The sequence below is a fragment of the Elaeis guineensis genome, chromosome 8, assembly GCF_000442705.2.
Source record: "Elaeis guineensis isolate ETL-2024a chromosome 8, EG11, whole genome shotgun sequence".
NCBI lineage: Eukaryota > Viridiplantae > Streptophyta > Magnoliopsida > Arecales > Arecaceae > Elaeis > Elaeis guineensis.
In genome coordinates, this window is record NC_026000.2 from 127426758 (window position 1) to 127454027 (window position 27270).

General features: G+C 35.5%; 1 protein-coding gene across 1 annotated transcript; it reads left to right on the forward strand.

The window, feature by feature from the left end:
- Window positions 1-318: 318 nt before the first annotated feature.
- On the forward strand, window positions 319-7438 carry LOC105049671 (CBS domain-containing protein CBSX6). The gene is given in 7 exon segments (XM_073261738.1): window positions 319-798; window positions 801-888; window positions 6398-6447; window positions 6450-6554; window positions 6557-6595; window positions 6598-7025; window positions 7028-7438. Coding segments are annotated over 7 exon segments (1215 nt in total). The 5' UTR covers window positions 319-545; the 3' UTR covers window positions 7280-7438.
- The last annotated feature ends 19832 nt before the right edge of the window (window positions 7439-27270 follow it).

Below are 27270 nucleotides of genomic sequence, written 5' to 3' on the forward strand. Positions count from 1 at the left end.
ATAATTTATTTTAAAATTAATTTTATTTTGATAAAAATCTCACTTTTTACGCCAGCAAAAACGAAGCCTATGTTCTGCCCTCTCTTGGTGGCAGTCCCTTGTGGATATATCTCTTTCCTTCCACCAAAAACTGGAAAAAAAAAAAAAAATCCCAAGAAACGGTTATAACAACCGTTATTAAACCGTAACGGCCGTTATGTGACGCCTCAATCCAACGGTTGAGGACGTCCAAACACCTCTATAAGATCACCCCCGTCCGCTGAGACGTAGGCACGTTGCACGCGGCCTCTCCCTTCCCAAAACCCGGCGAAGAGTCCACCCTTCTCTCTCTCCTCCGTTGTTGATGGGCTTCTCTTGGATCCCATGGCAAGTCCCGTCACCTCCCTAGGCGCTGGCGGCGGTGTCCACAGCCTCCTCTTCCTCCTTTCCGGAACACAATCGGCCTACCGCCCTCCACCGTTCCAAGCCCATCAGCAGCTCCCTCCTCCTCCACCTTACCCTTCTCCACTCCCTTTTATAACCCCCAACTTCTCGCCGGCCATCCGATGGCCCTGGTGTTCCTGCACCACGTCGTCGGCGATCTCACCGTGGGGAAGCCCGAGCTCGCCGAGTTCTCTGAGGCGGAGACCCTCGAGGCCGCCATCCGCGCCATCGGCGACTGTGCCGAGGGCGCGATCGCCGTCTGGCGGCGGCGGGTGCCGTCGCAGCAGCAGCCGCTGCCGACGGCGGAACCGAGGGCGGCGAGGTTCGTTGGGATGCTTAACTCGTTGGATGTGGTGGCGTTCCTCGCGCGGGCGGGGGGGACCACCAGAAGGCGATGAGGACGCCGGTCTCCGAGGTGGTCACGCCCAATCCGTCCCTCTTGAAGGAGGTCGATCCCGGTACAAGGTGGGATTTTTGTGAGAAATGGGTCAAATTTGGTATATTTTTGGATTGCTTATTTGGTTTTGATGGATTTTTGCTAATTCGGTTGGATTTGAGTTTGGTGATCTGCTTTTTATTTAGCTGATGAACTTTTGATAGATTTGGTGGTTGATTAAGGGTTAATTGTTTCAAAATTGAGGTTTTATTGATCTGATATGAAAAATATTACTTTGAATCATCTATTAGTTTTTCTTCTTTGCAGTTTTATGTTTTATGTGTTAATTTGCCGATATGTTGATCGAGTTGATTATATCGGATTTGAGAACTGGTTCCTAGTTTCTGGTTAGGCTGATGACTGGGTTGACGAGAGGCGGTCATGTGAATCTTTGCTTACTTTATCTGTGCATATGACTTAAATTTAGCGGCTGTGTACTTATAAGCATTTCCAATTATATATTGCTTTTTGGTACAGAAATAACTTTCCATTTATATATATGTCTAGGTGCTGGTTGTGCTGATCATGTGGACTATGTTATGTTTGTCTTCTAATAATTTAAGGTAGTTATGCATAGAAATATACACTCATGGCATGATGCATCTGAGGTTATAGTTTTTCACTGATTTGTTGCCTTTTTTTTTCAATATAAAGAATGATCAATTAATTGAGCAAGACTGCAAAGGAAGAAGGGGAGGGGGGGGGGGGGGGGGGGTGGGGGGGGAGGGGAGTTCTTAGTCAGTTACCATATTAAGGTGATAATCAAAAGAATGGTGCTAAATCTACATGATCATGCAGGTGAAAGACATCTGTGTCCACTGTATTGCTCCAATAGTAGACTTGTGATGGCCCCATCTGACTGTTGCTGATGGACCCACAGAGAAATTACTGAGCTTTGTAGCGCATCAGTAATGACTTGCACAGTTCTCTTCCCCTAGGCAAGCATGTATACCACACTTCTATTGATGAAGGTAGGAAACCCCAAAAAAGGGGGAGAAAGGAGAGTTAGACGTACAGTTGCACTTTAATTTGAACAAATGAATGGTTTTTTTTTGTGGAGAACAACTTGAAAGCTCAATTCTCTGTTTGGTTAGTGGGTTTAAGATTTCTTAATCCAGGATATGGTGAACATACACCTGTTTCTTTCATTTTGAAATTCCACTAGATTGATTGTGGTTACTCATAAGGTATAATTGTTATTTGGTCAATGGAAAAATGAGGGGCAAGAGCCACCATTTCCAATCACACTGTCGGCATTGTTGAAAGATTTAAATTAGCGAGATGATAATTCAAAATGGATCAAATAATGCCATAGTAATGTAGCAAAATAATCAGATTTGAAAGCACTTTGTTGTTATGACAGCTCCTCTTGAGATGGCTCATCAAAACTGAGGACATACCAAAAAGTGAGAAAGCTTGATACTTGAGCTATAACATCATGTTTGAAAATCTCACCCTAAATTATGATTGCAGCATAAGATTTAACATGAATAAGGGACCATTGGCTTCACATTTCTAGCTTAAAGCATCATCAATGTTCTATTCATGGCTTACTCAGACACGAAGAAAAGAAGTTGCTATCTTTTCTGATCTCTTTATGATAAAGTTTTATCTAGAAGATGTCCCCAATCCTTGATAATAGTGAGATTGAACAACTTAAAGCATAATTGACAAATAGACTGACTGATAACCATTTTGTATAAATTGATAATCTAGGAAGACACTTTAATAATATGATATATACAATTGTATACTTTCCCAAGACATTATCATAATATACTTTATCATTATAAGCAATTATAAGGTGCCTGCCCTGACCTGTTAACTGGTATTTGTTACATTCTTAAAAAAAGCTGATACTCACTAATGTATCCAAGGATTTGTGTTGGTTCTAGCAAGCATGCCGGCACATGCTACATTAGGCTCAAATAAAAAAGGGAATTTAGAAAAGCCTTCAACATCTTTTCTTTAACTATATTTTAAATAAATGGGCACTATGTTGAGTGTTGAGCGGTGTGGGTGCTGGAATTGACCTAACAATTTAAACCTTGATACTATCTATATTGAAATATGCCACACAATATATATCATGTTCTGCGACTGTTTGCACAATAAAATTTACAATGACTATATGCTAGCAATGGCTTGTTTGTGTATTAGTTTTGCTCTGAGCTGGCTTATATGAGTTGAGACATTGTCAAAATATGCATAATTATGCCTCCTTGATGTTTTATTTTATTAGGATGAATTTACTTTTGTCATTACTCAGCAAAGCCACCACAATCTCTTATGAATTTCTTTTTCTTTTGTATTTCTTCATTTAATCCAATTTAATACTGTTCATATTAGCTGGTGCATCATTTTTTAAATAAAAATTTGATACTGCCTATGTGTAATGGCTGTTCATATTGATGTGATATAATATGCTAGGTTTTAGTAGTAGAGCAAGTTCTTATTTGAATGCTCAAAACATGCTATTTGTCACAAGAGATGTAAAGTATGATGGACTTGAGAAATATGGTTTGCCATGTTGTTTATTATATATCTTTTGATTCTAGCAAAACAATCACAAGGCAAGTTGCATGCATATACTCACAAGCATGGGTTGAAGTGCTGTATGAAACAGTCCATGCTAGCATACTGCAACATACAACTAAAGTGCTAGTACCAATGTAGGATACTGATACATGTTGCTACATCTAATATTCGGTGTGCCTGCACCAACAACGGTACCATGCACTGGTATGGTATTGTACAATACCAATAAAGTACAAATGTAGATACCATATTGAGACTTTAAACCTTGCTTATAAGCATATGCCTGAAATGATCACATATTCAAGCACATGCAAATGTTTCCATATTTAATGCATTTATATGTGAAATTGATTGTTTAATTGTTTTTTCCAAAACAATGTGATTTTGGAATGAAATGTGACTTTTTCAGTGTTTTTTTTCCAAAATAATATGTAATTTAATACACACACACACACACAAACCTGTCATTGCAGAAGGTCAGATATATGCAATTACCCTCGTGTGTGGAAAGATTGTTTTTGTGTTTCGGTTCCATGACCTCTAAGTCATAATGGAGCAACATTGTTGTTGTACCAAGGCTCACCTTATATATGGAACTTGGCTATACTCGACTAGATGTTGCTCAGATCAATCATATTTAGATTGGATGATTGATGTCCTACATTGATGATCCAAGCCATTGGAGGTGATCTACTACCCTAGCCTATGCATCTAATGGTCAAAAAATCATATATCATTTCTGTTATTTAAATTCACGATTTTTTTGACCACTTGATGCATAGGTAGGGACTTTCAAATCATATGATTTTTAATGTATAAATAGTTTAGAGGTGGTAAATGATATTTAATGGTTAGACCATTGATGTGGAACCCTCAATGTCCAATCTATTGCTGACTGGATGTGAGTGGAGATCCGTTCGACTGTAGCTAAGTCAATTTCTCTCGCTCTCCCCCCACCCCTCTAGGTCCACCTATCTATCACCTACAGTCTTTTGAGATGATGAATGTGATGTTAGGTTGCATAATCATGAAGAAAATACATACAATATCTAGGGGTTAGCATGGCTGATGGTGAGGAGGATGTTGGATGGGTGGGATTGACAAATGATGTCCCAAGGGTAGAGTTGTTGGAAAACAAGGGAAATGAATGGTGAGCATGAGGATGTTGATGGTGAGGGGTAGGTGAAGGGAATAAAGGAGGGAGGTGAAGATGTGGATGTGGAACGTGTATGCATGTGTGCGATGTTTTTTTTATCGGTGCAGCAGTACTATTAGAACAATACAAGAGCATCCTCACATGGAAGGCTTTAGTGTTTGGAGGCTGGCCTCATGCTGGATCCTTAAGGCTTCCATATTATATATAGTAGAAGTAGACATTTACATAACCATCAGCAAGAATGCATGCGTATCATCTATCATATATTCCTGATTTATTGTGCAATCTCCTGTATGCAGACCTGTCAATATACTTCTGTACCCTTTTTCCTTTATATTCTCAGGAACTTTATCTTGCTTCGGTGGTGATTTTTTTTATTTTTTATTTACTTTGTTATTCGATTTGGGGGCTTTAATATCTTGAACTTTTTTTCTCTTTCTATGTAGTAATTATATGTATGTGAAGTTTGGTGTTGTTACTGTTGTTTTTTCTTTTTTTTTTAGTATTATTATAGCATTTGATTGTATGAGAATATTAAATTTGTTTCCGTTTATAGTCTGTGATTATAATTCTAATGTTACAAGGGATAAGTATTTCTTCTCCTTTGCCGTAGAATGGTGCCATCTGATGAAAATTTCTCTCTTGCTTTTATATATTCTATTAGGCTTTAAGTTTATTTAACACTTGCATTCTGTACTTGCCATTGACTGATTAAATAACGTGGTTAAACTTTGCTAGCGGTTGTTAATTCATCGCAGCTCTTTTCCCGAATGACTCTATGCCACCTAACATGTTCTGTATTATTGCTTGTTGTTTTCTTTTAAGTTGCACGGGTTTTGCTATTTTGCAAATTCCTTCTACTTTTGTTCTGAGTTTTTAGTTGTGCTGTGGCATTGCACAAGTTCTTGATGGCTTTTGGCTAGGCAAAAGGACTTGTGCTTGTCTTTCAGTCAATTTGATTAATACTCTAGCAGCACCAGATCTTAGCTTACTGCTTTTTTAGCTAGAAGATCCATCTTAAATTTTGAAACTGGCTTAAGAATCTTCCAGTTTCCATTAGAGCCTTTAATATGTTTGAGTTTCCCAAATGCTTGTATCTTGTGGTTTCCATGTAACATTGTGGCACTTGCAGTAGAGAAGCTAAATGAGTTAATAGAATCCTCTTCCTGTTGGTTTTGTTCCTTTGTTTAAAATATTTGTACTAGCTGATTGTAATCAGTAAAATTTAGTTTCCATACTTCCTTTTGAACTACTTATTTCAGAAAATATCAGATCTTGGAGTTTAGCACATCTAGTGATCTTTTCTTTTTTCAAAGTAAAATCATCTTTGATCCAGTTTGATAGTTAATATTGAATGAAGGATTATTTCTTACACCTTTAGAAGCCAGATCTCCCGCATTTCTTTACTCCTTACATATTTCATGGAAACAAAGAAACTGTTGACTGCTTTTAACTGCGAGTCTTGATATGGCTCCTGTCCTGCCCTACCAACTTTAGCATCTACTCTGATGTTGGCTTTCGGTCTGGTTGTTTTCAGTTGTGGCCTCAGGCCTACTTCTTGCTTAACACCAATTATCATTCATGTTTTCTCAAATATATGAAAATTCTCTTCAACTTCATGGTACCAGACGAAGAAGCGAATGCAAAACTTGACAACCAAATTTGCATTTCTCAAATGATAGTGTACTTTCCCAGTGTCCCAGAAGATGTTTATGGTGGAGAAGGATTTCTTTTAATCTGGAGCTACCATGCTATTATTATATCCCTTATCATTATTATTTTCTTCATACTTCCGTTTAATCCATTTTCATGTGTGAATTCAAGTTTTGTTTTTGACTTGCAAGGTTGATCGATGCTTTAGAGATGATGAAGCAGGGAGTAAGGCGCCTTCTCGTGCGAAAAGTCTTGCATGGAAAGGTTTCAGCAAGCGCTTCTCCATTCTATATAATGGCAAATGGCTCAAGAACATTAATACCTCATCTCCGGATGCCACTAGTAGTGGTGCCGACCATCCATATCTTCTCTCCCTGATGATAAGTTCTGCTCCTCTCTCGAGAAGATGTGGTTCGCTTTCTAATTGGCTGCCTGGGTGCTCTTGCCCCTCTCCCATTATCTTCCATCTCCTCCCTTGGCGCCATTACTCCATGCTATGCTTATATTGAAGCCTCCTCCCCTGCCCTTGAAGCAGTTCGTAAGATCCCTCAAGACCCTTGTGCCATTGCGGTTGTTGAGACGAATTCTGATGGTACTCACAAGATAATTGGTGATATCTCTGCATGCAAACTATGGAAATGCGACTTCTTAGCAGCTGCATGGGCTATGTCAAGCTTATCAGCAGGACAATCTGTCATGGGTGCAGATGATAATGGAACAACACCAATCTCTCTTCCTGATTTTACTATCAACTCCACGGTGGAGGACACTGGGACCTCTCCGAGGCCAAGAAAGTTCAGCAGCAGGAGTATTGGATTCTTCAGCAATCAAGCAAACCAGTGGCAGTGGGGAGGCTGAGGAGCATGTACAGGGGGAGGAGTGCGCCATTAACATGCAAGCACACCAGCTCATTGGCAGCAGTTATGGCCCAGATGCTATCCCACAGGGCTACACATGTTTGGGTTACTGATGCTGAGTCGGAGGATGACATCTTAGTTGGTGTGGTTTCATACTCTGACATTCTCTATGCAGTTACCAAGAACCCTACCAATGTGGTTCCTCCAATCTCTTGATTTTTTTCGTGCTATATGTTTGTTTCTATAATTGTTTATGTTCATGGTGTATGTATTGGTCTATAAGAAGTTTTGCTGTGGTATGTTTTGATTGGATTGGATCATATACATTTGCAAACTATTTAAGATAATAATATATATCTGCAATGGATTTTTCAATTTGTGCTTGGCTTTTGCCTTTGTGATGGAGCTTGTCACTGGGCAACGGTTTTGAAGTCCCAGTCTTGCTGTGTAGGATGATAAAAAAAAGCTGTATGAGTTTCTTCTTCTAAATCTAATTCATATTTGAATCAGGTTAAAAAAAAAAAAAAATTCAGTCTAATTCATTTTAATGTGGATTATCTCAGATTAGATTTAGAAATTATGATCCATCCATCAAGTATTTGAGATCAAACAAGGTCAAGAATAATTCACGTATAAACTATAACTAACATGGAGAAGTTTACTTAATATTACAAATATTTAGTGAATTGTGGCTTGTCCAAGTGATCATACATCTCTATTTAATCCTTTCTCTCAAAAATTATGTTATGAGCATGTTAAGTATGAAATAGCAATTAGCAACCACATCCAAATTATGATCAACAACATAAACTGATATTGACTGTTATTAAAAGTGAAAAAATATTAGATTCAAGTAAAGTTACGAAATATAGTTTCTTAGTCCTAGGTGTTCAAGTTTAGTTCATGATACTTTGTGATCCAATTCTAACACATACTTAAATTGAGCTATTTTCAATAGGTTCCAGATCAGAGGCAGTTGGCCCAATTCACTTGTAGTATGTTCCTGGAGCTAACAGCTATGTACTTGTTAGTAGCAGATTGGAGCAAGAAAAATATACTGCCATGCACTTGTAGTCTAACACTGCTCTCAAAACAACTTCTGCGGCGTCTGCGCCCTGAGTCACTTGATGGTATTAGGGTGATGTAATTATAGAAGTGGTTGAAGTGATTGAATTAGGGCACCACCGGTCCATCAAATGATCCTAACATGGCCACCACTTGTCCTGGAGTGTGATCAAGAATATTAGATAACTTTGATTCATAAAAGCATATAATTTCATCATTACTTATAGCCAACCAAAAACAGCCAAGAATATTAGATAACTTTGATTTATAAAAGCATATAATTTCATTATTATTATAGCCAACCAAAAACAGCCAGTAAAATCCTGAAGGTAAAAGCTAGAAATAATTCAGGAGCACTTTGCATTTGGATGAGGCCACAAAGCAACTAGATTGCATTGTTGCGGATAAGGACTCGGTTCGTCACATGAGGTATTGTCCGCTCTGATCCATGAGTCTCACGATTTTGCCTTTAAAAAATCTCACATGGGAAAGATTTTTCCTCCTTATAAGCGTGAATCCCATTGGCTCACAACCGATGTGAGACTATTGGTGCCCTCCACATTATTAGAACCACAACATGCACTATTTACAAGCTTCTTAACTCTGCTATGTATCTAACCTACCATAGTGCCGCAATCTTTCCCCATGGTAATCATATATTCTTTGGGCAATTTATCGAAATACTCATCATAGTTGAGTCAAGGCCAGTAGAAACACTGGAGTTCTTCACCTCAGCTTGCAACACAAGGTTGATCATCTTCTTCCTCTATTTAGCTTTATGCATCCGGGGAGTACACTTAGAAGCAGAAGAAGAGACAAAGTGACTGCGATGAATAGCTGAGACAAAAGACATTAGGCTCATCCATCAATTGTAGGTCAACCAATGGTTGATTCAGTGTTCATTTATGCAGCATGGGGCTCATTGGATCACTTAGATTTGTCCTCTGATGGTGATTTAGAATAACCAACACCCATAGTGTCTCCATCATACCACTTCCCTCCATTTCTCCCAGTCAATGCAATCACACCATGTCTCACATTTGATGCCTTCATCATTAACTGCAGGAGACTTCAAACCTGAATGCTGAACCAATCTCAGCTAATTATTCTATTTCCCTGTTGAGTTGATACCAAGAGTTATCTGATTTGGGGTGTACTATTGGGTCGAGTCGAGTTTAGATTTCAGTAAACCCAGACCCAGATTTGTTGGATTTGGTGTCTCGATTTTATTTCATATCCGGTCAATTGAACGATTAGGCCTGGTATGATTTCGAGTAATAAAAATATCAAAATATCCATTGGTTCTTTGGTTGGGTTTGGGTATATTAAGACCCATATGTTACCTAAATCAATGCATTTGGTTTGAGCCAACGTGGACTGGTTCTGGGTTCCATCACGTTCCAAAGAATAAATCTTGAACAATCCATCAAGCTAAAACCACTTATACACCCAGAAGTTTCTTAATGGCATCCAACTGCATGTTTCAAAAATAAAATTATGAATAACAACCACTTGATAGTTAACCATTAAGTAAAACTTGAAAAGATACACCGAATTTAAAGCTGAGTACAAACATCCAATATATTCTACCATGTGACTATTTTTATTTTTCTACACCATTAAGTTGCAAAACAAGGTTTTATATATTAAAAATTTACAAATTGAAGGATAAATAAAAATATTAACAATATAATATATACATGTATATAAAAAACTATGTAGCTAGCCGAGATCAGATTAGGTTTGATCTAAAAGTCACAAACCTAGAATGATATGAAATTTTCAACAAGTTTGCCTTCTAGCCAATATCTAACTTCATTCTGTGAATCAGAAACTCAATATTGCTATCACAAAAATTGAAAAATTTTATGAACAACCAAATATTCTTGCAGAATATATAGCTTTACAGTCTATTCAACAACAAATAATTATCAGGCCAAGGTTAGAATCAGTTCAACCGCTTGGCTTGAAGATTGGAGTGATAGCCTTATACTCAAGACTAATCAGAAATATATAGCAAATAAACTATGTTCTATTACAAGCTCCTATCAAATAAATTATGCCCTATTTTCACACCATAAGCAAAAAGACAAATTAATTCAATATTCCTTACGAACCATTAGTGCAATGATAAGATGTTGCAAGGGTAACGGCAAAAAACATGGGAAGAGAATGGGAGGAACATCGAGGATGTTAGTAACGTTGCAAGGGGAACGAAAAAAAGGTTGGGGAAGGTCGAGGATGGGCCCAGGATGGAGCAGAGTAGAACATCTTTTTTGATGAGGGATTTTTTTACGACATCATTAATAAAAAAATAATTAGCAATATGAAGGGTAAAATTATCTAATTCGCTAGATAGAGCTCGGAACCACACCAAATTGCTTATTAACTTAAGGAACCACTTTGAAGCTATTTAACTCAAGAAGTATTAAATAAAATTGATCCTAAATTGAGGAGGTGTATATATAATTTTTGCTATAATATTTATGGATATTTTTCCCCTAGAGAATACATCTGCGAACAATTTTTATGTATATACCTCTAGAAATAGCCACAATCAATTTGTTTGTGCAGTTGATCACGGTATAATTTTAGTCAGCGATTCACTATTTAATCATTGATATTGATCACCAACAAAAATATGGCACGGACAAATAATGGGCATTAGCTTCCAGTAGCATTAGATTAATAATATTAGAATTTAATAGATCAATAAGTGTGAAAATGAGTGAGCTAGACTTACGTATAGTTTGAAAATAGATGAGATAGATAATATATCCATATTCCTATCTATTTGTATTAGATAAATATAAATACATATAGGAATACCAATCAGATGCTGAAGTTTTCATCTATATTTGTCCTAAATAGATTTATATCTGAATTAGATATTGACAAATATTTATATTAATATGAATATAAATCAGATTGTTAACTTTTACTAATAAAATATTATTATATTTTGCACTTTTTAGCTCATTACAGGTATATAAGCCTCCCTTTCTTTTTGCAAGCACAAATAAGTAAATGCTCAAAATATAATAAACATATAGCATCCAGTTGATCATTGTGTTAATTGTGTTAAGTTATATATTTTGTATTCAAATACAAATTATTATGGATATAATCCACCAAATCATAAAAAAGACTACATAGAAAGAAGATTAAACCAAAGATATATTTATCTTATTATTGATTTCTCTCTTCGAGTAAATGATGACTATGTGAAATTAAATAAAATTGTAGAGGAAACTAAATATCGATATATTGACGCTATCACTTATTTTCTTTCAGATTTTACCATAGCTACATGAAACTAAATAGAACTGTAGATGGTATTGAATATTCGGATAAAGATTGGAATTCAGGGATATGTGTGCATGGATACTTACATACATAGGTAGACTAGAATCCAATCGGATGGATCTCCATTTAGATCTAATGGATCATGATTGGAAAAGATGGTCCAACATTGATGTAATCTATTATCTTTAAAATACTTACATAACAAAAATTATGGGATTTGAAGATCTTTAGGCTAGGATCAAGCTTAAAATATATGCATTGTCTCATGTTAGACTACTTGATGCATAAACTAGGATTTTTAAATATAAATTTTGGTGTATAAGCCTTTACCTCATATCTAATGACTCGGATTATTGATGTTGGACTTCTATCTTTCAATAATGGTTGATAAATTTGAATGAAAATTTATTTGACTTTATCCTATCTACCTCTCTTTGTACGTATGTATATATCCACTCCTTCATAAATACAAATTTGGATATAATATTAGTCGGATGTTATAATTTGTATCTATATTTGGATGGATACAAATATGAAAATAGATTTGAATATATATAATATCCAGTCCATTACATAGCTAGATATATGATTATAAGATCTCTTACTAGCTTGCATGGTATACAATACCATCTTCTTAAAGAGTGAAATGAAAGTAGAAAATATATTAATTATACTTAGAAAACTTACCAAAAGAATTCTTCTATAGTTCACTATCAACAACCATCCAATCTTTACTTCGGCATATTTTATCACAAATATTCATTTAAACTCCCTCCCTCTTTGTTTATATCGCATTGTCAACCACCCTCTCATGCAGGTCACATCTATATCTAATTAAATCCCCATTCATATGTCACTTTATTTAGAGGCTCCATCTAACTCAACATGCTAATAACTTTGCTCTTAATTGTACATCCATCACCACGAGAATAATGGCAAGAATATAAATATTTTCTCCCTCTCATGTAGATCATGATAATCCACACTTTTGTCACTCTCATAACTGTCAACATTCACTCCTATCATAATCGATCACAGTAGCTAGATACATTTATCGCTCAATTAAACTTGTTGATACCATCCTATTTCTCAAGTTGCATGCATTCGATACCTAAGGATGATAGCTGAATAGGTGGCTGGAATTTCCTAGTCATAATTATGATGGGACAAATAAAGGTTGTACATCCTGAATTGAACCTTGAAAAGCCAGCTATTTTGAAATCCAGAAGGAAAAGTAGTTAGGATGCAAGTTGAATTTGCTCTATATGCATCAATACTATAGATTGACAATATTTTTCTGATGATGGAGACTTATTTATATAAACAATATGATATTAATGTGCACTAGTCCCAACCAACACCACTTCTGTAATCAATATGTATGTATATATATGAAAAGTGTCCTCTGCATGATAACTGTAGAAGGTGCAGAAGAAGAGACACATGAATATTGTAAGTATTGTGATTCTAATAATATAAAAAATATAATAATTTTATATTAGTTGTGAGTTAAAAAAATTATATTTAAAAAAAAAAATTTCACGTAAGACATTTTTAAGGATAAAATCATGAGGTCTACGGACTAGACAGACAATACCTTACGTGACAGTTCGAGCTCTTGTCCGTAACAATGGCATGCCATATAGGAGTCGAAATCCGTCTCAATTTTCTAGACTAAGGTATACCTCAGCTGACTGTGGGGCTCATTAGACTGTCTACAATCGAACTCCCCTTGACTGAGGGTTCTGTTGTGGTTCTAATAATGTGAGGGTACCAATAATCTCCATCGGTTGTGAGTCAAGGGAACTCGCACTTATAAGAAGAAAAAATCCTTCCGTCGTGAGGTATTTTTTAAAGAGCAAAACCGTAAGACCCATGGGTCAGAACGGAAATACCTCATATGACGGATCGACTCTTATCTGCAACAACTCAGACACGTGATTCTCGGCTATGATCGAAGAATGGAATATATTCTCCATCAACTCAAACATGCGGTCCTCAGCTTGGCCGAAAAGCGGAACGTATTCTCCAAACGATCTCCAAAACATGCAATCCTCGCTACGATCGAGGATCGGAGTGTCCATATAAATTCTTAAATATATAATCCTGGATATGGCTGAGGAAGTGGAATAGATCTATATAACTCCTACATGATCTGTGGCCACGACTTGGGACCAAATGTCTTGATTCTCATCGATTTTTATTTCTTGTCGTCAAGAGAATAGCCACGACTAACATGTGCTATCTCGAGGAACTCAATGAAGGTCAATAATCGATCTCGACAATTGATCAGGTAAAGAAAATATTTTCACTGAAAGGAAAGGTTTTTACAAGTAAAGATCGGCTCATTACAAAATATCTCGTGACAATCGAGGTTGCAAAATGGGACCGATCAAGGAAGCTCGGATATGCCCGAGTGGATACAAAAAATAAAAGTAAAAAGCTTTAGGCCTGGGGGGTAGGCGAATCTTCAACTTTGGCTCGATCGGAAAGAACGATAACAGCCGGAGGTGGGGCTGGAACCGCTTTCTCAACTATCCTATCCTCCCTCTCTGGGTTGAAGAGATCCTTAACCCGCAGATCTTCATCTCCACCATCGCCAACCTCCTTCTCGTCGTCCGACTCCAATAGGCTGAGGTCAAAATCCGAAGCCATCTTCTTAACCTTCTCTTTGAGGTCAGAGATACCTTGCGTGTATGAGGCTACACCGAAGTCCACTTAGATGTTGCAGAACTCAACCAAAGATTTGAAGACCTCAACTGCGGTGACCTTGGTGGCCTTCAGCTCATCCTTGTATTTTTTTTCTTGGCTGAAAGCTGAGCTTCAGATTCAGCCTGCACTTTACAAAGCTCAGATTCTAGTTGCTTCACTTCTTCCTCCAATGACTGAGCCTTCTTTGTTAGAAAACTGGATAGGCAGCATGTATAGATTTCAAAACCTTAAAACAGGCAGCAGAAAATAAAACAGGTTAAACCCTTTAACTCCACATGCTAGATATCAGATCTAAACTTACCAAATCTAGAGAAAATACATATTATCAATCTGAAATTTAGAAAAAAATTATGAGATTAGATCTCATTACCTTTGCACGGATAGAAATTCACCGCTATTGATGATTTTAGATTCGTAGAAGGTTGAGCTGCATACGTGTCCGGACTCTATGGGTATCCATCGAGATTGATCTTGAACTTTTTCTTCTCGTATAAGATTCTTCTTCTCAAGAAGTACCTTGGCTTTAAAGACTTTGATCAACTCCTTTGATCTTAACTGCGAGATCAACTCCTTGATATGTAGCCTTCTTCTTTTTCTCCTCGATCCTTGATCTCTAAGTCACCAGAACTTTTTCTAGGTGTGTGGAAGAGAGACCACCCAACTTTTGGGCATGAAAAAGAAGAAAATGATGAGAGGAGGCATGGAGATGGAGAGAGGGAGAGTTTTTGTTGATAAAAAAAAATATTCTATGAAACCCTAGAGACCACCCTTTATATATAGACACTGTCCTGACATATATTAGGAATCCAATCAACTTAAAAAGATAGATTCTTATCTCATAAGAATCCTCTACTTTTTAAATCTGATTTATACCAAACAAAATCAGATATAAATGCTAATTAATCAGCCTTTTAAGTATGTACAACAGGCATCCATGGAATACATGTTAGGTGTTGGGGCGCCAACTCTTAGCACCCCACAAAGGGATCTCTAGTCAAAAGAGATGGGCATGGACCCCACTCTCTCTCCTCCATGCATGACACATAAGAGGGGGTGGGCCCTCTAGGATATGGCACCCAATAATTTTCAAAAAGAAAAAGATGCACCATATATTCTTCCATTATTCCACATGCATACTTAGAGATAATTAGGAATAAAAAAAGATAATGTTAAATAATTATGATAACTAATTGACCTAATCAAATCCTCTTGGGTCACAATTAAGAGCTCAATTAAATCTAAATGAATTTAAGTTAGGTTCAAGGCTATGGATTTGATCAAATCAAAATTTCGAGAAGAATTAAGTTTAATCGTGTGCTAGCATGGTTCTCATAAATCTAATAGGATTTCAATAAATCCCTAACCCAATTGAACTTCATAAGCTCAATTGATAAATCGAGATTAAATCCTTAATGTGTAACCCCATAGGTTTATTCTATCTGGTAGTGAGATATATCATGATCTCTATCACAATATCATCGAAACTCTTTTCGATGGATTGAAATATTTTCAATTCTACTCTTCGAGGGACATAATCATCAAGATGATCCCGATGAATCTCATAATCTACCAGTGACACCTAGCAGTATATAGTGACAACCAGTAGGATGAAAGTAAAATCTTAGGTGCAGTTTATTAAAATTATGTCCTAAAATCAATTGTGTGACGATTGAGTTCATCCTTGTATATAATTATTGATTATTGAATAAAGTTATTCTGATATTTTTCATCAAAAGTGACATCTTTCTTGAACTTTTGTACTGTGATGAAGTTCTAGAACTATGTTAATGTACGATAAAAAGAGAATTTATCGTATAGTTCTTAAACAAGTTCGCGATCAAATGATACGTCATTATGGACGATGACATTTATCGAGTGAAGGTCATTGTGTGCCATATAGGTTGATTGTCGTCTTAATCAAGGAGTGTGATGACACTGGTATAGTATACAGGTGAGAAGTAAGGGTATATGTCACTAAACAAGTGACTCACCTGCTAAGCATTCTGCTGTCAAGAGCTGCTCACAAACACATGGGTATAAATATCCTTTAGACCTGAGATCACCATAGTAATTGCAAGTAACTTACTGTGCTTTGGTGTCGAACTATCTAATTTTTAATACAGTACGGAATGCTACTAGGTACAGTCAAGTACTTGCGAAGTCTGTGGTGGATCAAGATGGGATTGACCTCTCGGATTATTGGAGTTGATGTATCGCTGTATTTCAATTTAGTAAAGTCTTGGCCAGGGTAATCCATGAGATAGATTTGAAAGATTGAAATACAATATGGATGAAGCAATCTCGGTTGACAGTTGATCTGAGACCATCTAGAGCATCCAGAGTCAAAAAATAAATCATACAGGTCACACTATATCTAATTAAATCCCCATTCATGTCACTTTATTTAGAGGCTCCATCTAACTCAACATGCTAATAACTTTGCTCTTAACTGTACATCCATCACCACGAGAATAATGGCAAGAATATAAATATTTTCTCCCTCTCATGTAGATCATGTAATCCACACTTTTGTCACTCTCATAACTGCCAACATTCACTCCTATCATAATCGATCACAGTAGCTAGATACATTTATCGCTCAATTAAACTTTTGATACCATCCTATTTCTCAAGTTGCATGTATTCGATACCTAAGGATGATAGTGAATAGGTGGCTGGAATTTCCTAGTCATAATTATGATGGGACAAATAAAGGTTGTACATCCTAATTGAACCTTGAAAAGCCAGCTATTTTGAAAATCCAGAAGAAAAGTAGTTAGGATGCAAGTTGAATTTGCTCTATCATGCATCAATACTATAGATTGACAATATTTTTCTGGTGATGGAGACTTATTTATATAAACAATATGATATTAATGTGCACTGTCCCCACCAACACCACTTCTGTAATCAATATGTATGTATACATGTGAAAAGTGTCCTCTGCATGATACCTGTAGAAGGTGCAGAAGAAGAGAACACGTGAATATTGTAAGTATTGTGATTCTAATAATATAAAAGATATTAATAATTTTATATTAATTATAAATCAAAAAAAATTATATTTATAAAAATTTCACGTAAGATATTTTTTAAGAGATAAAATCATAAGGTCTATGGACTAGAGCAACAATACCTTACGTGACAGACCGAGCTTTTGTCTGTAACAATGGTATGTCAGATAGAAGTCAAATCCGTCTTAATTTTCTAGACTAAGTACACCTCACTGACCGTGGAGCTCATCAGACTGTCTACAATCAGAGTCTCTCTTGACTGAGAGGTTCTATTGTGGTTCTAATAATGTGGAGGGTACCAATAATCCCATCGGTTGTGAGTCAAGGGAGACTCGCACTTATAAGAAGAAAAAAATCCTTCCGTCGTGAGAATTTTTTAAAGAGCAAAATCATGAGACCATGGGTCAGAACGGACAATACCTCATGTGACGGACCGAGCCCTTATCTGAACAACTCAGACACGCGATTCTCGGCTATGATCAAAGAATAGAATATATTCTCCATCAACTCAAACATGCGGTCCTCAGTTACGGTCGAAAAGCAGAACGTATTCTCCACAACGATCTTCCAAAACATGTGATCCTCGCTACGATCGAGGACCGGAGTGTCCATATAAATTCTTAAATATATAATCCTCGGATATGGCTGAGGAAGTGGAATAGATCTATATAACTCTCTACATGATCTGTGGCCACAACTTGGGACCAAATGTTTGATTCTCATCAATTTTTATTTCTCGTCGTCAAGAGAACAGCCCACGACTAACATGTGATATCTCGAGGAACTCAATGAAGGTCAATAATCGATCTCGACAATTGATCAGGTAAAGAAAATATTTTCACTGAAAGGAAAAGTTTTTACAAGTAAAGATCGGCTCATTACAAAATATCTCGGTGACAATCGAGGTTGCACAATGGGACCGATCAAGGAAGCTCGGACATGCCCGAGCTGGAATACAAAAAATAAAAGTAAAAAGCTTTAGGCCTGGGGGTAGGTGAATCTTTAACTTTGGCTCGATCGGAAAGAACGATAACAGTCGGAGGTGGGGCTGGAATCGCTTTCTCGACTATCCTATCCTCCCTCTCTGGGTTGAAGAGATCCTTAACCTGCAGATCTTCATCTCCACCGTCGCCAACCTCCTTCTCATCGTCCGACTCCAATAGGCTGAGGTCAAAATCCGAAGCCATCTTCTTAACCTTCTCTTTGAGGTCAGAGATACCTTGCGTGTATGAGGCTACACCGAAGTCCACTTTGATGTTGCAGAACTCGATCGAAGATTTGAAGATCTCAACTGTGGTGACCTTGGCGGCCTTCAGCTCATCCTCATATTTTTTTTCTTGGCTAAAAGCTGAGCTTCAGATTCAGTTTGCACTTTACAAAGCTCGGATTCCAGTTGCTTCACTTCTTTCTCCAGCGACTGGGCCTTCTTTGTGAGAAAATGGGTAGGCAGCATGTATAGATTTCAAAACCTTGAAAACAGGCAGTAGAAAACAAAACAGGTTAAACCCTTTAACTCCACATGCTAGATACCAGATCTAAACCTATCCAAGTTTAGAGAAAACACATATTATCAATCTAAAATTTAAAAAAAAATTATGAGATCAATCTCATTACCTTTGCACGGATAGAAATTCACCGCTATGGATGATTTTGGATTCGTAGAAGGTTGAGCTGCATACGTGTCCGGCCTCTATGAGTATCCATCGAGATTGATCTCGAACTTTTTCTTCTCGTATGAGATTCTTCTTCTCAAAAGTACCTTGGATTTAAAGACTTTAATCAACTCCTTTGATCTTAACTACGAGATCAACTCCTTGATATGCAGCCTTCTTCTTTTCCTCCTCGATCCTTGATCTCTAAGTCACCAGAACTTCTTTTAAGTGTGTGGAAGAGAGACCATCCAACTTTTAAGCATGAAAAAGAAGAAAATGATGAGAGGAGGCATGGAGATGGAGAGAGGGAGAGTTTTTGTTGATAAAAAAAATATTCTATGAAATCCTAGATACCACCCTTTATATATAGACACTGTCCTGACATATATTAGGAATCCAATCAACTTAAAAAGATAGATTCTTATCTCATAAGAATCCTTTACCTTTTAAATCTGATTTATGTCAAATAAAATCAGATATAAATGCTAATTAATCATCCCTTTTAAGTATGTACAACAGACATCCATGGAATACATATTAGGTGGTTGGGGCGCCAACTCTTAGCACCCCACAAAGGGATCTCTAGCCAAAAGAGATGGGACATAGACCTCACTCTCTCTCCTCCATGCCATGACACATAAGAGGGGGTGGGCTCCTCTAGGATATGGCACCCAATAATTTTCAAAAAAAAAAAGATGCACCATATATTCTTCCATCTATTCCACATGCATACTTAAAGATAATTAAGAGATAAAGAAGAGATAATGTTAGAATAATTATGACAACTAATTGACTTAATCAAATTCTCTTGGACTCACAATTAAGAGCTCAATTAAATCCAAATGAATTTAAGTTAGGTTTAAGGCTATGGATTTGATCAAATCAAAATCTCGAGAAGAATTAAGTTTAACCGTGTGCTAGCATGATTTTCATAAATCTAATAGGATTTCAATAAATCCTAACCCAATTGAAACTTCATAAGCTCAATTGATAAATACGAGATTAAATTCCTTAATGTGTAACCCCATAGATTTTATTCTATCTGGTAGTGAGATATATCATGATCTCTATCACAATATCATCGAAACTCTTTTCGATAGATTGAAATATTTTTAATTCTACTCTTCGAGGGACATTGATCATCAAGATGACGTCTGATAAATCTCACAATCCATCAGTGACATCTAGCAGTATATAGTGGCAACCCAGTAGGATGAAAGTATGAACCCTTAGGTGCAGTTTGTTGAAAATTATATCCTAAAATCAATCATGTGACGATTGAGTTCATTGATGTATTGCATTTTTATAGTAATTATTATTATTAATTTTTAATAATTTTGATGAAATTGGTATAATAATTAACTAAATAAATGTAAGAACCTGATATGTTTTATGTCAATTGCAGGTAATTGAGCTAGGTCACACCTAATTGGGCTTAACCATATTTTAAAGGTCAAATTAAGTGAAATTGGTTGAGTCCGATTCAGCAGGATTTGTCATCCGGAGTCATCAGGTCTTACATCAAAATCAGAGTCCACCTCAAAGCAGAATAATCAAATCAAGATATCAATGGACCCCACACCTTATCCTTTTTGGCATCATCAGCCAGAAAAGAAACTAGAGGTGCAGGAAATAAATCAAGCAGTTAATCTCTCCCATCTAGTCAACCAATCTAAATTCTGGATATTTTGGTGTGAGGATCCCTAAAAGGCAAGCTACAGGATTCCAAATTGAGCAAGATTAGATCCTACAGAATTTTGAGAGAAGCAAAAAAGGAACATAATTTACAGAATTGAATTTAGATTCCAGATGAGGTGGCTACAGTAGGTTGAAGTTGGTAACAATGTTGGACACAATAAGAAACACCCGATACACCCAGATTCTTCTTAGTGTTTCTTGGCACAAAGATCTGATATGGCAACCAATTTTAGGTGACAAAGATCTATCTTGGAAAGAATTAAATGAAAAAAAATTAGAGTCCAAACTAATTCTGCATGAGGAGCAAACTTAGAAAGAATTGGAACCAATTCTTGGAAAACTTGATTTGGGCAGCCGAAATCTTACTTTATTTTGCAGATTTTGTGGACCCAGGAAGGAAGAAATTCTTCTCTTCTAATTAACCATGCCTCCTTTCCTTCTTTTACTATGTAAATCATAATAAAATCAGAAAATTTGGGCAGCATAAGGAGTAGATGGCTGGTGGTTGCTTAAAGCCTATCCAAAGGAGGAGAGATTCTATACCAAATAAAAGGAACGATATATAGAATAAAATCATGGAAAAAATACCACCTTAACCCTAGCCCTAGCCCTATTTAAGGATCCTAAAACACCAGCAAGAGGGAGGAGAATCATCTTTGAAAGCTAGAAATCAAGCAAGGAGAGTTTGGAGTATCTGAAAGATTTGAAGAGAAGATTCATTCGGCTCTGTAATTCCTTCAGAGTTTTTTCTTTCTCTTGTTTACTTTGAATTTATTTTCCAGAACTCATTGTTAGGATGATTTTGGAGTTTTATTCAAGTAAACTTGAGTTTGATTTTGTTATGATGAAAAGCTAAATTTCTAGCTAGGGTACCTGATGTAGCTTGAATTTAATTTCAATTTCAGAATCTTGTATTAATTTTCTTTGTTAATGCAATTATTTGTTATTTGTGCTTAATGCTTTTAAGTATTATTATCTTTGGTACTTGATTGATTTCGATTTATAATTGATACTGGGAAGGAAGATTATAAATTGGAGTTAATAACAAACATCATAGGAATAATAATTAGAGCGGGAGCAGAAGATTTGACCTGTGGGATCTTGGAAATAATCACTGTGCTTGTTGAACTAATTGAAATCTATTTTACTATTAGAAGATAGATTATAGGTTTTAATTAGTATATTTAATAAGACTCGGGAGAGATTATTAAATAATTTAGGATTATTTATCTTTGCATTAATAATTAAATTTGGATTATTAATCGGAATAGCTGGAATTGATAATTGGTCCAAGTGAAATCAGATATACCCTAGTGCTTTATCAATCGAATTTTGATTCAGCTTTCATTGAGTTCTTTAGAGTTAATTTTATTTTCCATTATCATTCAGTTTCGATCGTTTAGATATTATTAAAATTAGCATTCATTTTTGGTAATTAAACTCAATCCTCGTGGGAATGATCTCTTATTTATCATTATATTACTTGAGCGATTTCGTGCACTTGCGAAATAGGCTAACAAATTTTTGGCGCCGTTGCCGGGGACTGGTGCTTTAATATCAAGAATAGTTGATTTTACTAGTAATCTAGATATTTTATTTCTTAGATATTTAAAAAAAAAATCACTGACATTTCATAACACTTAACTAATATAGTATAACCAAAAATATATATATATATATATATAAAGCACAATCTACTCCACTGTTTCAAGTTGCCTAGTAACTAGGAGCATTCATGAGCCCCATATTTGCTTTTACGTCAAACAGTGATTTGAATTATGAGTATGCAAAGCACTTTGAGTATATGACTTGCTGAGTAACCGGGTGCCTTCATCACCAATGTCGGTATTCGCGTAAAAAGGTAAATGATGACTTAAGAAAGAGTGCCAAAGTGTATAGGCTGTTCTAAAAATATAAAATAAAACAAACAAAGGAAGGGATGTAAAGTATAAGTAATTGAGTATGCTCTGATTTATTGTGGTTGATTTATTTACACTTATGTGACCATAACCATCATTCTTGTTGCTTGCTTTCCATTTTTTTTAACCCGAAAAAGTCCTATTGATCTCTTGAGTACATTGTTTTCACTATTGGAGATGGGCTGATAGGATTTTGCATTCAGGATTGGATGTTTGAACCGAATTATTTTATTAAAACCTAAAGGAAGCAAGGTAGCTATTGATTGTGCGTAATTTTATTTGAGTATGAATGAGTTTAGAATAGTTAGCTTGTGGGTTTGCCTTTTGGTTTTGGGTTGAGGTGGTTAAACCATGGCATTTGGGTATTACTCCTTTGTGTCTAGATGGATTTTGAGTATATTAATGTTAAATAAAATTTTTAGCATTAATTTTTTGAGATTCTTCATTTTTGATTTGGACTTTTCTTTTGCTTGGGGACAACCAAAAACTTAGGTTTGGGGGTATTTGATGTATTGCATTTTTATAGTAATTATTATTATTAGTTTTTAATGATTTTGATGAAATTGGTATAATAATTAACTAAATAAATGTAAGAACCTGATATGTTTTATGTCAATTGCAGGTAATTGAGCTAGGTCACACCTAATTGGGCTTAACCATATTTTAAAGGTCAAATTAAGTGAAATTGGTTGAGTCCGATTCAGCAGGATTTGTCATCCGGAGTCATCAGGTCTTACATCAAAATCAGAGTCCACCTCAAAGCAGAATAATCAAATCAAGATATCAATGGACCCCACACCTTATCTTTTTTGGCATCATCAGCCAGAAAAGAAACTAGAGGTGCAGGAAATAAATCAAGCAGTTAATCTCTCCCATCTAGTCAACCAATCTAAATTTTGGATATTTTAGTGTGAGGACTCCTAAAAGGCAAGCTACAAGACTCCAAATTGAGCAAGATTAGATCCTACAGAATTTTGAGAGAAGCAAGAAAGGAACATAATTTACAAAATTAAATTTAGATTCCAGATGAGGTGGCTACAGTAGGTTGAAGTTGGTAACAATGTTGGACACAACAAGAAACATCCGATACACCCAGATTCTTCTTAGTGTTTCTTGGCACAAAGATCTGATATGGCAACCAATTTTGGGTGGCAAAGAGCTATCTTGGAAAGAATTAAATGAAAGAAAATTAGAGTCCAAACTAATTCTGCATGAGGAGCAAACTTAGAAAGAATTGGAACCAATTCTTGAAAAACTTGATTTGGGCAGCCGAAACCTTACTTTATTTTGCAGATTTTGTGGACCCAGGAAGGAAGAAATTCTTCTCCTCTAATTAACCATGCCTCCTTTCCTTCTTTTACTATGGAAATCATAATAAAATTAGAAAATTTGGGCAGCATAAGGAGTAGATGGCTGGTGGTTGCTTAAAGCCTATCCAAAGGAGGAGAGATTCTATACCAAATAAAAGGAATGATATATAGAATAAAATCATGGAAAAAATACTACTTTAATTCTAGCCCTAGCCCTATTTAAGGATCCTAAAACACCAGCAAGAGGGAGGAGAATCATCTTTGAAAGCTAGAAATCAAGCAAGGAGAGTTTGGAGTATCTGGAAGATTTGAAGAGAAGATTCATTCGGCTCTGCAATTCCTTCAGAGTTTTTTCTTTCTCTTATTTACTTTGAATTTATTTTTTAGAACTCATTGTTAGGATGATTTTGGAGTTTTATTCAAGTAAACTTGAGTTTGATTTTGTTATGATGAAAAGCTAAATTTCTAGCTAGGGTACCTGATGTAGCTTGAATTTAATTTCAATTTCAAAATCTTGTATTAATTTTCTTTGTTAATGCAATTGTTTGTTATTTGTGCTTAATGCTTTTAAGTATTATTATCTTTTGTACTTGATTGATTTCGATTTATAATTGGTACTGGAAAGGAAGATTATAAATTAGAGTTAATAACAAACATCATAGGAATAATAATTGGAGCGGGAGCAGAAGATTTGACCTGTGGGATCTTGGAAATAATCACTGTGCTTGTTGAACTAATTGAAATCTATTTTACTATTAGAAGATAGATTATAGGTTTTAATTAGTATATTTAATAAGACTCGGAGAGATTATTAAATAATTTAGGATTATTTATCCTTGCATTAATAATTAAATTTGGATTATTAATCGAAATAGCTGGAATTGATAATTGGTCCAAGTGAAATCAGATATACCCTAGTACTTTATCAATCGAATTTTGATTCAGCTTTCATTGAGTTCTTTAGAGTTAATTTTATTTTCCATTATCATTCAGTTTCGATCATTTAGATATTAGTAAAATTAGCATTCATTTTTGATAATTAAACTCAGTCCTCGTGGGAACGATCTCTTATTTATCATTATATTACTTGAGCGATTTCGTGTACTTGCGAAATAGGCTAACATTCATCCTTGTATATGAATTATTGATTATTGAATAATAGTTATTCTGATATTTTTCATCACAAAGTAACATCTTTCTTAAACTTTTATACTGTGATGAAGTCCCTAGAACTATGCTAATGTATGATAAAGAGAGGATTTATCGTATAGTTCTTAAACAAGTTTGTGACCAAATGATATGTCATTATGGGATGATGACGTTTATCGAGTGAAGGTCGTTGTGTACCATATGGATTGGTTGTCCTCTTAATCAAGGAGTGTGGTAACATTGATATGGTATACATGTGAGATGTAAGGGTACATCATCACTGAATAAGTGACTCACCTGCTGAGCGTTCTGCTGTCAAGTGCTGCTCGCAAAATACATGAGTATAAATATCTTTTAGACCTAAGATCATCATAGTGACTTACAAGTAACTCACTGTACTTTGATGCTGAACTATCTAGAATTTTAATGCAGTGACGGAAGGCTACTGGGTACAGTCAAGTACTTACGAAGTTTGTGTGTGAATCAAGATGAGATTGATCCCTTCGAATTATTGAAGTTGATGTATCGCTGTATTTTAATTTAGTAAAGCCTTGGTCAGGGTAATCCATGAGATATATTTGAAAGGTTGAAATACAATATGGATGAAGCAATCTTGGTTGACAGTTAATCTGAGACCATCTTAAAGCATCCAGAGTCAAAAAGATGAATTATGCGATAACCATGAGTATGGATTCTGAAATATTTTTTTGCGATAATTCGATCTATCTAGGCATCAAAAATTATTGCTAGATGGTATCTCGATTAATACAGAAATTGGTTTCTGTGCTACCGACTTAGTGTTTGAACCTATGGAGTCACGCACACAAGTCAGATAAAGTAGGAAGGAATTGACCTATGTTTATATGTCCAATCTGGAAGAACTTGACTTGATTGAATATATAAGCTAACTTGATTGAGAATTAAGTAATGGGTCAAATGAGATTGAAGAGTTGACTATATCTAGCTAGCACTACACATGGGGTTCAGGTTCAATCTCGGGGATGAATAATTTCTATCTATGATCCATGAAATATATGAAAGATTGAATTTAAGTACTAATTAATTTTAGATTAGATCTGAATTAATTAGACTTAAATAGATCTAAAATTTAAGTTAGATTTGGTACAAAATTTCTAAAGAGTTTAGGATTGACAGTCGTTCAAAATTATTTCAAACCGACTTTGAATCGGATTCGAATCGGACCTATTTTGGATGAGATATGAGTATTTCTACTTGCACTGAAAATACCCACTCATAAAGCATAATCAAAAATTAGTTTGGTGCTTATTTAGGGCATCCCAAGTGGGTGTGAGAGTGGGTGCAAAGTAGATGTCATAAGTGATGGCAATTATATCTCATATAGGAGTCATTCTTTCATGAGTATTGGACCAATTCAAATTAGATTTGAATAAAGAGTCCTCCTCTCATTGGATCATAAGAATAATCTATAAATAGAGAGGGTCTCTACCTATGGATGAAAAAAGAGAATAGAACAGCAAACAAATCAAATTGAGAGAAGAAAAAAAGAGAGAGAGATAGGTGTGTGAAGAGAGAGATCCTTCATCTTCTACATCTCTCCCTTTGTTGCTGCCTCCTCTCCTTGGACGTGGATCCTTCTTGGGCATCCTACCTATTGGTGTGAGGTATCACATCATCATATCTCATCCCTCGATTGATTGAGTTTTGAAACTAATTGAATTGGAGTTCATCCTGCTTTCCTGCGGCGTCTGACGTGCATGTGAAGTAGGAGGTCTGCATATCCAGACCTCCACAAAGGTTTATATAAGATAATTTAAAATTTGATCTCTGATTCTACTATGATTCAGGTAAGAATCTGATCATTAAATAAGTAAAATATTAAAAAAAAAATTTAGATACAACCTGAGCATTCTGGAGGAAAACTGTTCCCTTCCCCCTTCAACTCGTATCAGAGCAGGTCTGAAATATATGCATACAAAATAAATTTTTTTATAATCATTTATATGAGATATAATTAAAATTTTTTATGTGATATTAAATCTCATTTAAATCTATTTATATAAAATTTTTAATCTGATTTTAATTGGATTAGAGGTGTCTAATCAATGGGTGATTAAGGTTATTATAAATCTGTTATAATAGAATTCTGCTGTTATTGAATTTTTGATAAAAAATAATATAAATTAAAAATTTATTTTAAATCTATTTAAATAAAATTTTAATTTTATTATTTTTTTTATGAAGTAAGAATTATTTCAGATTTAAATTGGATCCGTTTCGATGGATATTTAGATTTGAATCCTATCATAATTCAGCACTGTGCGAAAATAAATTTTATCAGAAATTAATTTTTTATGCATTCATATTTGCATCTAATTAATTTTTTATTTGATATCAAATCTA